The 12,384-nt window shown below is 45.6% G+C and overlaps 1 protein-coding gene across 6 annotated transcripts in view; it reads right to left on the bottom strand.

Annotated features, from left to right (window-relative positions):
- Positions 1-12,384, bottom strand: part of LOC139263142 (neutral alpha-glucosidase C-like) — a 237,431-nt gene that overhangs the window by 119,958 nt on the left and 105,089 nt on the right. For all 6 annotated transcript variants that reach the window (XM_070878753.1, XM_070878757.1, XM_070878755.1 and 3 more), the window contains 2 exons: positions 5,769-5,865; positions 3,002-3,182 (listed from right to left, as the gene is read on the bottom strand). In XM_070878753.1, coding sequence (XP_070734854.1) covers positions 3,002-3,182; positions 5,769-5,865 — 278 coding nt within the window. The remainder of the gene's footprint in view (positions 1-3,001; positions 3,183-5,768; positions 5,866-12,384) is intronic.

Here is a 12,384-nt window from a genome sequence, read left to right as displayed (position 1 = left end):
GTGCTGGTAACTAAACAAGTGGAGGAAAAATACAGAAAAGTTATGGCTTGGGCAAAGATCTGATGACCCTTTGGGATCCCCTTGCAGACCCCTGGGGTCTATGGAGCCCACTTCAAAAACATATTTTGTAGATTCCTGTGACAAGTACAGGAAAGGGACTTCAAATCCTCTTGAGAAATGCAAATGCCCAGAACACTGGACAACACTAAATTTGAAAAGATTTGAGAAAAGAGCAACTGAATCAAGAAACTGTGGCTGGGAAAAACAAAACCTGAGACATAAAAGCCTGTAGATTGTAAGAATAGGAAACAAAGCCCATTTTTGTTACAACCTTTGGAGTTTGCACAAGGGAATGGAAAATGAACAATTCAAACAATTCTGAAGACAAAGATAAATCAGTTTGATTTCAATTGTAATTCTGTTAACTCTTCTGTGCGACTTTATTCTGCAGCCATGTAAGAGCCAGTCGCATGCAACATTTGCTTGTAAAACATTTTCTATCGGTGGGTGGCCTATATTTTCCATGCAATGGCTGTAAGCAAGAATTTGATTGATGCCTTGGAAAACTCTAAAGTGATGGGTGACTTGAACCTGTCCAATCACAGCTGGTTCTGACTTTCAAGGGATTAAATGTCAGGTAGATCAGCCTTAATTCCAATTATGCAACTCCAACAACCAACAAAATGAAGTTTGACTCCAGTAATCATGGGCCTAAAATTGAGGTCGGAGGCTTCCTTCGTACGAATGCCTCCGACCCGAAAAAATCTACGAAAGTGCCTGGTGGTCCCGGAGGAATGTAATATCCCAGCCGGAGTCCTAGATTCGCTGCACATCGCATGGTGACATGCCTTTCAGGTACGTAAATCCAAGCTAGAGTCATGTGGGACTGGACCACCAATCATAATGCAGTATTCTCATTGATAAAAATGGGAACTCCATTTGTACGAGTTCCCATTACTATCAATGAGAAAACTCCCTAAAACACCCAAACACAGCATAATAAATAAAACACCACACATATTTAAATCAATTGAAATTAAATGTAATTAAATGTTTTAGAAAAAAAAAATATTTTTTGGAAATGTTTTAATGTTTTAATAGTGCTAAGAATCAACTTACCTTATTGGACAGTGTTTTTAATATAAAAATATGTATTTAAATTTAATTTTTACATGTTTTAAAACTCTTACGCTGGTAAAAGTAGGCTATGTTTGAAGGACATTCGCTGGGCATGAGATGGGCAAATAGCCCAATCTCACCCTCGTGAATGCCCTTCTCCCGGGGATGTGAGGATCTGTCAAGAGAAATCTTTGGCAGGTCAAAACAGCAGGTTTTTAGCGCATGCGCATCGCGCCCCGAAAACTGGCTTTTGCGAGGCCTCACCGGGTCCGTGCACACTTCGTACACTTCGCTGGGATTTTCGGCCTCATATATTACTACCTATGAACCAATTTAGCAACTCCTCGCCTTGGCTCTTCCAACCTATAAAAAAAAACCTGAAGCTAACCTTAGCTTCATCGGTTGGGTTTGCCCATGTTGGCAGATATGTTTACATCCCCGACAGAGCTCCCGCAATGATCAATACCAGGCAAGTTCCCACAACAGAAGGCATGAAATCTGGTAGTCTCATGGGTGAACTGAGATGAAAGTCAAGCCCACAATAATTCCCACAGAAATGTTTCAGGACATTTTAGGAGAAGCCTCCCTTTAAAGACAACTGGTTAGGCCACTCACTGCTTGGTATAAAGGGGCGAAGCGTGCATGGTCTGTTTTGGACTGGCGTGCTGCGTGCCCATTTACCGGCTCATCTGAAGATTGCATCATGCGGGCCGAGGGTGTCCAAGGGGTAGCAGAAGTACCTCCCAGATTTTCCACTGACAGCCAAATGATAAATGGGAGGGAAGCAGTTGAAAATTGCAGCCCAGTGTAACAGACTGAAGGATCTGTGACTGGTGTAATCACCACAGATTTACAGAGAGATTACAAACAGATACAGCCAACAATAATTAGATTCGGATCATTTAAACTGGGCTCAGGATTGACAGCTTTATCTTTAGGCTCCAACCTTTGAGATGCGACAGAAATTGTACTTGTACAAAGGAATGGAAAACGAAAACTAAATCTTAACAAGTGCTTTCTGAAAATATATACAGCATTCACCTCAATTCTGTTTATGCAAAGAGCACATGATTTTCTCAAAAAAATAAACCAAATTACTCAAGCAGGACCTGCCCTTTACAAAGCCATGCCACCTGTCTCTGATCACCCCATGCCAAGTCTTCATGTATGGACTCCAAAAGCCTAGCCAAAGCTGGGGTATGATTAACCAACAACAAATCTCTCCCATCTGGTTAGAACATTGGGTGAAAGGCGGCTTGATGTGTTGAAAAGGTGTCCGGCCATACTACAGACCCTCTCCAACTGGAAAGGGCCATGGATTTTGCTGAAATGGTTGATGCCATTCCACGATTTGGTCAACAGGACTTGTGCTTTTAAGATGTCAGCCTGAGCTGAGTCAGAAGGTCGTGGGTTCAAGTCCCTCTCCAGAGACCTGAGCACATAATGTAGACTTACACTTCAGAGCAGTACTGAGGGAGTGTTGTACTGTTGGAGGTGCCATCTTTCAGGTGAGGCACATCTGCCCTATCAGGTGGACATAAAAATACCCTTGGTACTGGACAAAGGGAAGCTCCTGGCCAATATTGAACCTTCAACCAGCCTATCTCATTGCTGTTTGTAGGACCTTGCAGCGTGTAAATTGGCTGTTGCGTTTTCCTCCATTACAACAGTGACTACATTTAAAAAATAAGCATTGAGAGTGAAGCGCTTTGGGATATCCTGAGGTCATGAAAGGCACTATTTAAATGCAAGGTGTTACTTTATTTTTTAATGGTCATTTCCTCAAAATGGGACACTACACACATGAATCAAAGCATCCAATGTAACACCCAGCAATCATCATATAGCACACATACACAGCAAATATAAACCCTGTACTCACGTCACTCTCTGTATTCATGCTGATATCCACCAAAGTCTCAGAAGCATTCAGCCAGAAAATCCCCATAGTTTGCTTTGGTTTGTGTGCAAGGAGGAGAGGTACAGAACCGTACACCCCCATTCGGCTGTGCAGTTTACACGCAAATACATCCAGGTTATAGAGCCTATAGGGTTCTTCTTGACTGCAAAGACAGATCAACAAACCAATAATTGGCCTTTTTTTTCATTGCTATGACCACGATTGCTCTTGTGCCCCATATTATGTATCCACTACCCATGACTCACTGCAGCCAATGGACTAGTCACTCCCTGAAGGCTCAGTTTGTATAGCAGCATGTAATTTGCCCATACAAATCAGGTCTCGAGCCCCATATCCAGTCTGGCCTAGATGATTTCAGCTGGTAAGATAGCAGTGATGTTACAACTGGCTTGAGCACTACTGAGTGGGGGAAGCAGGGAAATAATCAATGTTCCCATTCCTGATGGTAACCCCTGCTGGACAAGCCATGATTGGACTTTGGGTGAGAACAGAATCGGGCTCATGTCTAGTTGAATGGCCTACCAACAATCACATCTATGCTCACACCATGAAGAATGGCTACCTGGGAGATGACCAATGGAACTGTACTCAGCAGGTGCCTGCACTTCAAGAAAAGAGGGGAAATGATTGGAGGGGATGAAGCAAAGGAAGTTGGAAAGTGTGGAAAGTCCGTATTAGCCGAATACCTCGCTATTCTTTCTGAGCAGTCTGTGAGATCAGCACATGCTGGGTTAAGGGTTCAAACAGCTTTCTGCTGAGCATGGGTTGTAAATTGGTTAAGAAGAGAAAAAGCAAAGGATATCCTCACAGGAAAGAAGATACTAGAAGGTGTGAGAGTCATTCAGCCATATCCTTTTGTGTCAATTTGATCACCTGTGTGTTACAGTAATAAAATGGATGGCAAGAGTTTATTGCGGCAATAAAGCAATTCAGAGAGTTGAGTGCCTGGTTGTTTAGTTTACATTGTTATTCTGTTGGCATTTGTATGTACTTTTGATATACCATGATTTATTGATAGTATGCATGGAATGTAGTTATCAAAGGGGAAAATTAGTATAAGAAATGTGACACTGGAATTATGGATAGTGTGATGTCCCAGCAGCTCTCATATTGATTTGTGTAGTATGAAAAGACTTGTGCACTCACACTGGTTATGGATAGTATGAGGTATCAATAAAGATTTGATACTGCAGTACTACAACTGAGATAAAAACAGAAAATGCTGGAAATCTCAGCGGGTCAGGCAGCATCTGTGGAGAGAAAAACAGAGTTAACGTTTCAGGTTGACGACCCTTCGTCAGAACTGCCGAATGTTCGAAAAGAACACATTCTTAAGCACCAAAAGGGAAGGTCTGTGATAGGGTGGAAGGCAGGAGAGATTAGGAAGACAAAAGGGATGATAGACCATAATTGAAATGGTAACGATAGAGGTTAGAAAAAGGTTCATCTGGATGGGTGTGAATGGCGTACCAATGACCAGCTGCCATTATAGACAAAGAGAAAAAAATTTAAAAAACGTAAGATGGGGGAGAGGGAAAGGGAGCCAAAGATGTCCAGAGGTTACGGTCTGAAATTGTTGAACTCGATGTTGAGTCCAGAAGGCTGTAAAGTGCCTAAACAAAAGATGAGGTGCTGTTCCTCGAGCTTGCATTGAGCTTCATTGGAACAGTGGAGGAGTCCAAGGATGGAGATATCAGAGTGGGAGTGGAGTGGAGAATTAAAGTGACAGGCAACCGGAAGCTCTGGGTCACACTTACAGACGGAACGGAGGCGCTCTGCAAAGCAGTCACCCAATCTACGCTTTGTCTCCCCAATATAGAGCAGACCACATTGTGAGCAGCGAATACAGGATACTAAATTGAAAGAAGTACAAGTAAATCATTGTTTCACCTGGAAGGAGTATTTGGGGCCATGGGAAGGGAGGAGGTAAAAGGGCAGGTGTTGCATCTCCTGCATTTGCACGGGAAGGTGCCGTGGGAAGGGGAGGGGATTCTGGGGGTGACAGCGGAATGGACCAGGGTGTCGTGGCAGGAGCGGTCCCTTCGGAATGCTGAGAGGGGAGGGGAAGATGTGATTGGTGGTGGGATCATGCTGGAGGCGGCGGAAATGGCGGAGGATGATCCGTTGAACGTGAAGGCTGGTGGGGTGAAAGGTGAGGACAAGGGGAACCCTGTCATGGTTCTGAGAGGGAGGGGAAGGGGTGAGAGTAGAGGTACAGGAAATAGAACGGACTTTCATTTAGGCAATTTACAGATGCTGCCTGACTCAGAGATTTCCAGCATTCTCTGCTTTTATTTCAGATTCCAGCATCTGCAATATTTTGCTTTTTTTTTTAACTACAACTGAGTGTGTGAATGTAATCTGACAGCTAAAACAACAAAACAAAAAATAAGAAGGCAGCCCAACAGAAAGCAAATCAACTAGTGAGTTGCTGAGTGGCATCCGCTCTCTGCCCAGAGGTAACTCAATCACTATCCCAAAGTCTTGGTTTTTGGGGGTCTATTGAATCCCAATTCCAGAAACATTCCCTTTGACAATACCTGATCCCCTTAACCAGACAGAAGCTGTCAAGTTAGCTCCGACTGGTTTTAATTATTTCATTCCAGATTGAACCGAAGTGGATCCTGCAGACCACCCATGGTCACGGGTCTGAGAGAATCTGCTTCATGGGCAGTTGCTGTTGTTACAAGATTCGCAGGTTACTCCCCTGAACTGTGGCACCTCGTACCTTGTAGTTTTCAGACGCAGACTCTCTGTGTGCTCTGGAATTCCATAAACATGCTCAAACCCGTGCAGTGAGAAATCCAATCCAACAGATGTAGGGCCTGTTAATGAAAGAAAAATATTGTAAAGGAATTCAGACCTTTTAAAAAGTCTCCGTAAGTATGTTCTTTTAAAGGTAGCTCTCTTAAGAAAAATGCTTCCTTTCTTTCCTGAAGAGAGCGCCAACCCATCTGACCACTGTACCCGCTCCCCACAACCCCAGAAATGTATCCACATTTTCCTCTATCGCTACTCCCCAAACTCTCATTAGACTCATCTCCATGAGATACCACCCCTTGCTCACTCAACTTTCCTCTTACCCAGCTCCTGACATCTCCGTAGCCCAATGCTGGCTTTCATTGCCAACTGCCGTTTCTGCTCCACCCCTCCCATCGTCAAAGCAACTGTCGCAAACCTTCTTCTTAAAACCCGCATGGTTGACCTCTGCCATCTCCAGCCACCACCTATTTCCAGGCTCTCCTTCCTTTCAAATGGACACGCCTTTTCCATCACTTCCTGGTCAAATCCTCAAAGGACACACCTTTTCCATCACTTCAGTCCAACTTCTGACGCACTTCACCAAGGTGAAAGACACAAACTATATCCAATGTGAGTGCAACTGCAATGTATTATCCTTCCTGGACTTCTCTGCAGCCTTTGATACAGCTCACCATTCCATTCTCCTCCATTGCCTTGCTCTCTAATCCACTTCCATGGCACTGCCCTGTCATAATTCTGATCCTCCCTGTCCCAGTGTAGCTCACACATTTCCTACACGCTTCTCCTGTCATCTGAGTATGCCACAAGGCTCCATCTCTGCTGCATCCTATTCCTTATATGCCTGCTGCCTCTTGGAGTCAACATCCATAAGGGAGGTGTCAGTTTCCATGTTTTATCTTCCCGCCACCACACTAACTCTATTACTGCTCCCTTTCCGCTATCAAGCTACAAATGATCCAGAATATCTTGTATCTATTGGCAAGACTGAAATTACGCTTTTCACACCCTTGCCTGACTCCATTCTCCACCCCAAACTAAAACCAACAGTTCACAGCCTCAATGACCCGTTCAATCCTGAGCCTTCAACCCTATTTTCAGTCCATTTGGCAAGACCGTCAATTTCCACCTCCGTAACATTGCCCGCCTTTTGGCCCGACCTCAGCCGCACTGCCGCTGAAACCTGATCCGTGCCTTTGTCATCTCTAGGCTTCGATTTCTCCAAAATTCTCCTCACCAACTCACCCAGAATTCCACTGCCCATATCATATCCTGTAATAAGTCTTGCTCAGATATCATCCATGTCCTCTCTCATTTCTACTGGCTCTCATTATCCTTAAAACTCTTGGCCTCATCTACAAATCCCTCCATGACCTCGCTCTACCATACCTCTATAACCCTGTCTAACCCAAAGTCCCAGCTTCCATCCTCCACTCTGGATAATTGTGCTTTCCTCCACTCCCCCATTAAGGTCCAGAAACACTAATGCCATCTGTAATGTATTTGCTTCATGGGTTCTTTGCTTAAGAATTCATAACAACATATTGCTATTAAGAACTAGTTGGTTTATTAACAAAGGTTTAACAATCACACTACACATTACCAGTTCATCCATGAGGCTCACAACTGCATACCTCATTGTGGATGACCTAGACCTAACTGACTGGGGTTTTATTGAGCCTTGTGCACATCTCATGACTGGCTAAGCCACTCACAATGCAACAGCTCTACAAATCTGTGAGCATACTCACAGGTGCATATGTTACACCACCCATGTACTGAAAGGTCCCAGGGTCCTGCTTTCTGGAACTCTCTTCCACCTTTTTGTATCTTTTTGAATCCCCATCTTAGAAGGTTCTCAAAACCTATCCAATGAATCTCAACTTTGTCACCTTCCTTGTTCTTCCAATTTCTGCTTGGTGTTGAATTTTTCCACCTCTTGCAAAACATCTTGGGACCTTTCACTATGTTAAAAGCAATGCGCATGTGTAACTCGATATTGGCACTGACAGATGCCAAAATATTATTCTAAGCGTATCAACAGTGTGACTGTACCTAACCCTAAAAGCCAATCAATGTGTGTGAGCCAAGCCAGAGGCTGCAGGCTATTTATTCAAGGATGATTGAATAACCTGCTGACACTTGCTGTCTAATCAGGATTCTCAGCCATGGTCTAATCTTGGTCTCACTTGACCTCCACATACATGCATTTTCCAATGGCCACTGATCAAGAGCAGAAGCCCTGGCTAATTATTCTCCTCACTTGCCCCTGGATGCCGAATCCAATGGTAGTGCTACTTTGTGTTTCAACTGAGATCAGCTTACTGAACATAGCACAACATTTTTAAACCTGTTTCCTTTCCCATGTATAAAATGCATTTTCTTTTGCTCTCTGTGAGATTCCTCCCTGTGTTTGTTCCAATCTCCAGTTGAGAAACCAGCCAGCAAACTACTTCTTGGCCCTCAGTCAATGCTGTTCCATAGTTGTGTGTTTATAAGTGCGGGGTGCAGCCTGATTCTTGCTTCCTTCCAGAGGCAAACACTGGACTGGCAGCATCAGCAAACTAAGTGTGGGGACATCACAAGTAGCATTTCACACCATACAGTCTGTGACAAAGCATATGGGAAAAACGCCGCAACTCAGAACACAATACAGAGGGGCCCAATTATTTCAGTAAAGACAGAGCTATTCGCTGTACAAGTAAAAGATTAGCTCAGTACCATGGTAATTCTATGGTACAGCATTAGATTACGATCAAGAAGAATTGTGTTTACCTACCTCAACCCTGATGGTTCAATTAACAATGTCTAGTGTGGAATTGAGGCCAAAAGGGCTCGAAGGATCCAGGCTCAATTCCGGATTATAGAATAGAATCAATGAATCTTACAGCACAGAAGGAGGCTATTCTGCCTGACGTGCCTGTACTGACTCTTTGAAAGAGCTGTCCAATTGAGTTCCGCACCCCAGCCTTTTTTAACATAACTTTGTAAATTAGTCCTCTTCAAGTACATGTCCAATTGCCTTTGAAAGTTACGACGGAATCTGATTCCACCACACTTTCAGGTAGTGCATTCCAGACCTTTACAATCCTCTGCGTGAAGATATTTTTCCTCATTTTCCCTCTAGTTCTTGTGCCTATTATAGTAAAGATATGGAGCTAGAATTTCGATTTTCGGCGGAAACAGTAATTTTTCCTAAAATTACCGTTTTCACTTTGCTACCATTTTTAGGCCCGAGTTTTGGCCTTTAATTTGCGCATCGGTAAAAATCGGCACTGCACAAGGATTCGCGGCGCAAACCGCAAATTTCAGCAACTTTACTCCGGGGCCGATAGCGCTGCCGGAGAGGCCTTGGGAAGGGGGGAGAACAATTTTTTTAAATTGTAAAAAACAAAAAAAAACATTCACAAAACCCTTACCTCCTAAATCACTGAAAAAAATTAAAAAATAACTTTAACTTACCTTTTTTGCAGGTCTTCATACTTACCGCTGCTGGCAGGGCTGCAACGCAGGTTTTTCCCTGTCACTATTCTGGACACAGAATACGGGTCCCGAGAGAGCCAAAAATCGATGGCAAACGCTATTTCTGGTGTTGCACATCGGCGCTCCGCTCCCTAGCGGTACGTGGAAGCACCGCCACAAAAAGGTCACTAAAGATCCTGCCGACCGGGCTTTTGCCACGGAGGGTCAAATCGCAGAGAAAACCCAGTCGCAAAGTTGACGAAATTCGAGCGACCTCTAGTTACCAATCCACTTGCCAGAACAAATAGTTCCTCCCTATTTGTTCTATCAAAACCCCTCGTAACTTGGATTAGGTCTCCCTTTAACCTTATCTGTTCCAAGGATAACAATCCAGCTTCTCCAATCTCTCCATGGAACTGAAGTTTCCTCATCCCTGGTATTATTGTGTTCCTAACACAGATGAGGCTGCACACAGGGAGGTTAAAGTAACAGTGACCTCAGTCTTCAATAAGACACTCCACAGTGAGGAACAGGCTTATATACAGTGCTCCCAAGGGATGCTGGGATCCCTTGAGACTTCAGGGGATGAGCTCCCTGGTGGCGGAACATGGGAGTGCATGCTTTACAGATACACAACATCACTCCCCCGCAAAGTCAAAGTGAAAACAAGATGAGGCGGTCGGGAGCCTTTCTTTCCCTGGTGGACCGCCTCGGTACAAATGTCTGTTCTGGTGTGTTGGCTGTGTCCTCGCTGGGCTGGCGTGTTGTTGGCCCTGCAGGGTTGCTAGGTGAGCCTGGCCTTGCTGGGCTGTTGAACGTGATGGGCTCGATTTCCTGGTCCGGCATGGTGTCGTTGATCCTTTGGGTGTGTGTTGTGGGCTCGAAAAAGGTGGTGTCTGCTGTGGGTTGTTCAGGGCAGTCTGTGAGCCGCAGCCTCGTTTGGTCCAGGTGCTTTCTGCAAATTTGTCCATTGTCTAGTTTGACTACAAACACCCTATTCCCTTCTTTAGTTATCACCATGCCCATGATCCACTTGGGACCATGTCCATAGTTTAGCACATACACAGGGTCATTCAGATCAATTTCCCGTGACACAGTGGCACGACCATTGTTTACATTTTGTTGCTACCGCCTGCTCTCTACCTGATCCTGCAGGTTGGGGTGAACCAGCGAGAGTCTGGTTTTAAGTGTCCTTTTCATGAGTAGCTCAACCAGGGGCGCCCCTGTGACCGAGTGGGGTCTCGTGCGGTAGCTGAGCAGCACTCAGGACAGGTGGATTTGGAGTGAGCATTCTGTGACTCGTTTAAGGCTCTGGTGATGGTTTGTACTGCCCGCACTGCCTGCCCATTGGAGGCTGGTTTAAACAGGGCCGAGGTGACATGTTTGATCCCATTGCGGGTCATGAATTCTTTAAATTCGGCACTGGTGAAACATGGCCCGTTGTCACTGACCAGTATGTCAGGCAGGCAGTGGGTGGCAAACATGGCCCTCAGGCTTTCAATGGTGGCGGTGGCGGTGCTTCCCGACATTATTTCACATTCAATCCATTTTGAAAAAGCATCCACCACCACCAGGAACATTTTACTGAGAAACGGGCCCGCATAATCGACATGGATCCTCGACCATGGTCTGGAGGGCCAGGACCACAAACTTAGTGGTACCTCTCTGGGCGCGTTGCTCAACTGAGCACATACACTGCATTGCCGTACACAGGACCCTAAGTCAGAGTCGATACCGGGCCACCACACGTGGGATCGGGCTATCGCTTTCATCATTACTATACCCGGGTATGTGCTGTGGAGATCCGAGATGAACGTCTCCCTGCACTTTTTTGGTAGCACTACGCGGTTACCGCACAACAGGCAGTCTGCCTGAATAGACAGCTCATCCATTCGCCGCTGGAACGGCTTGATTGGCTCTTGCATTTCAACGGGTACGCTGGCCCAGCTCCCATGCAGTACATAATTTTTTACTAGGGACAGCAGAGGATCTTGGCTGGTCCAAGTCCTAATCTGGCAGGCCGTGACAGGTGATTTATCATTTTCAAATGCTTCCATGACCATCAACAAGTCTGCGGGCTGCGCCACCATCAACAAGTCTGCGGGCTGCGCCACCATCAACAAGTTTGCAGGCTGCGCCATTTCCACCCCCGTGCTGGGCAATGGTAGCCGACTGAGAGCATCCGCACAGTTCTCGGTGCCTGGCCTGTGGCGGATGGTATAGTTATACACTGATAATGCGAGTGCCTACCTTTGTATGCGGGCTGAGGCATTAGTATTTATCCCCTTGTTTTCAGCGAACAGGGATATGAGGGGCTTGTGATCGGTTTCCAGCTCAAATTTGAGGCCATACAGGTACTGATGCATTTTCTTTACCCCGAACACACACACTAATGCCTCTTTCTCAATCATGCTGTAGGCCCTCTCGGCCTTCGACAAGCTCCTGGAAGCATAGGTGACAGGTTGCAACTTCTCCGCAACGTTAGCTTGTTGTAATACACACCCGACTCCGTACGATGACACGTCACATGCTAGCACAAGTCTTTTACACGTTATACAATGCAAGCAGCTTGTTGGAGCATAAAATGTTTCTGGCTTTCTCAAATGCAATTACTTGTTTTTTTTCCGCATACCCAGTTCTCACCTTTGCGCAATAACAAATGTATGGGCTCTAAAAGGGTGCTTAAGCCCGGTAGGAAGTTACCAAAATAGTTGAGGAGTCCCAGGAACGACCGCAGCTCCGTGACGTTCTGTGGCCTGGGCGCGTTCCTGATAGCCTCTGTCTTGGCGTCTGTGGGCCGAATGCTGTCCACCGTGATCTTTCTCCCCAAAAACTCCACTTCTGTTGCCAAGGAGACGCATTTCAACCTCTTCAGCCGCAGCCCTACGCGATCCAGTCGCTGGAGGACCTCCTCCAGGTTTTGTAGGTGTTCGACGGTGTCCTGACCTGTGACCAATCTGTTGTCCTGAAAAACCACCGTGCATGGTACCGACTTGAGTAGGCTCTCCATGTTTCTCTGGAAGATAGCTGCAGCCGACCGAATTCCAAACGGGAATCTGTTATAGATGAACAGTCCCTTGTGCGTGTTGATGCAGGTAAGGCCCTTCAAAGACTCCTCCAGC

The sequence above is a fragment of the Pristiophorus japonicus genome, chromosome 4 (assembly GCF_044704955.1).
Source record: "Pristiophorus japonicus isolate sPriJap1 chromosome 4, sPriJap1.hap1, whole genome shotgun sequence".
Classification (NCBI taxonomy): Eukaryota; Metazoa; Chordata; class Chondrichthyes; family Pristiophoridae; genus Pristiophorus; species Pristiophorus japonicus.
Note: the sequence above shows the minus strand (reverse complement) of the source record. Positions and strands in the feature narration are given on the sequence as shown.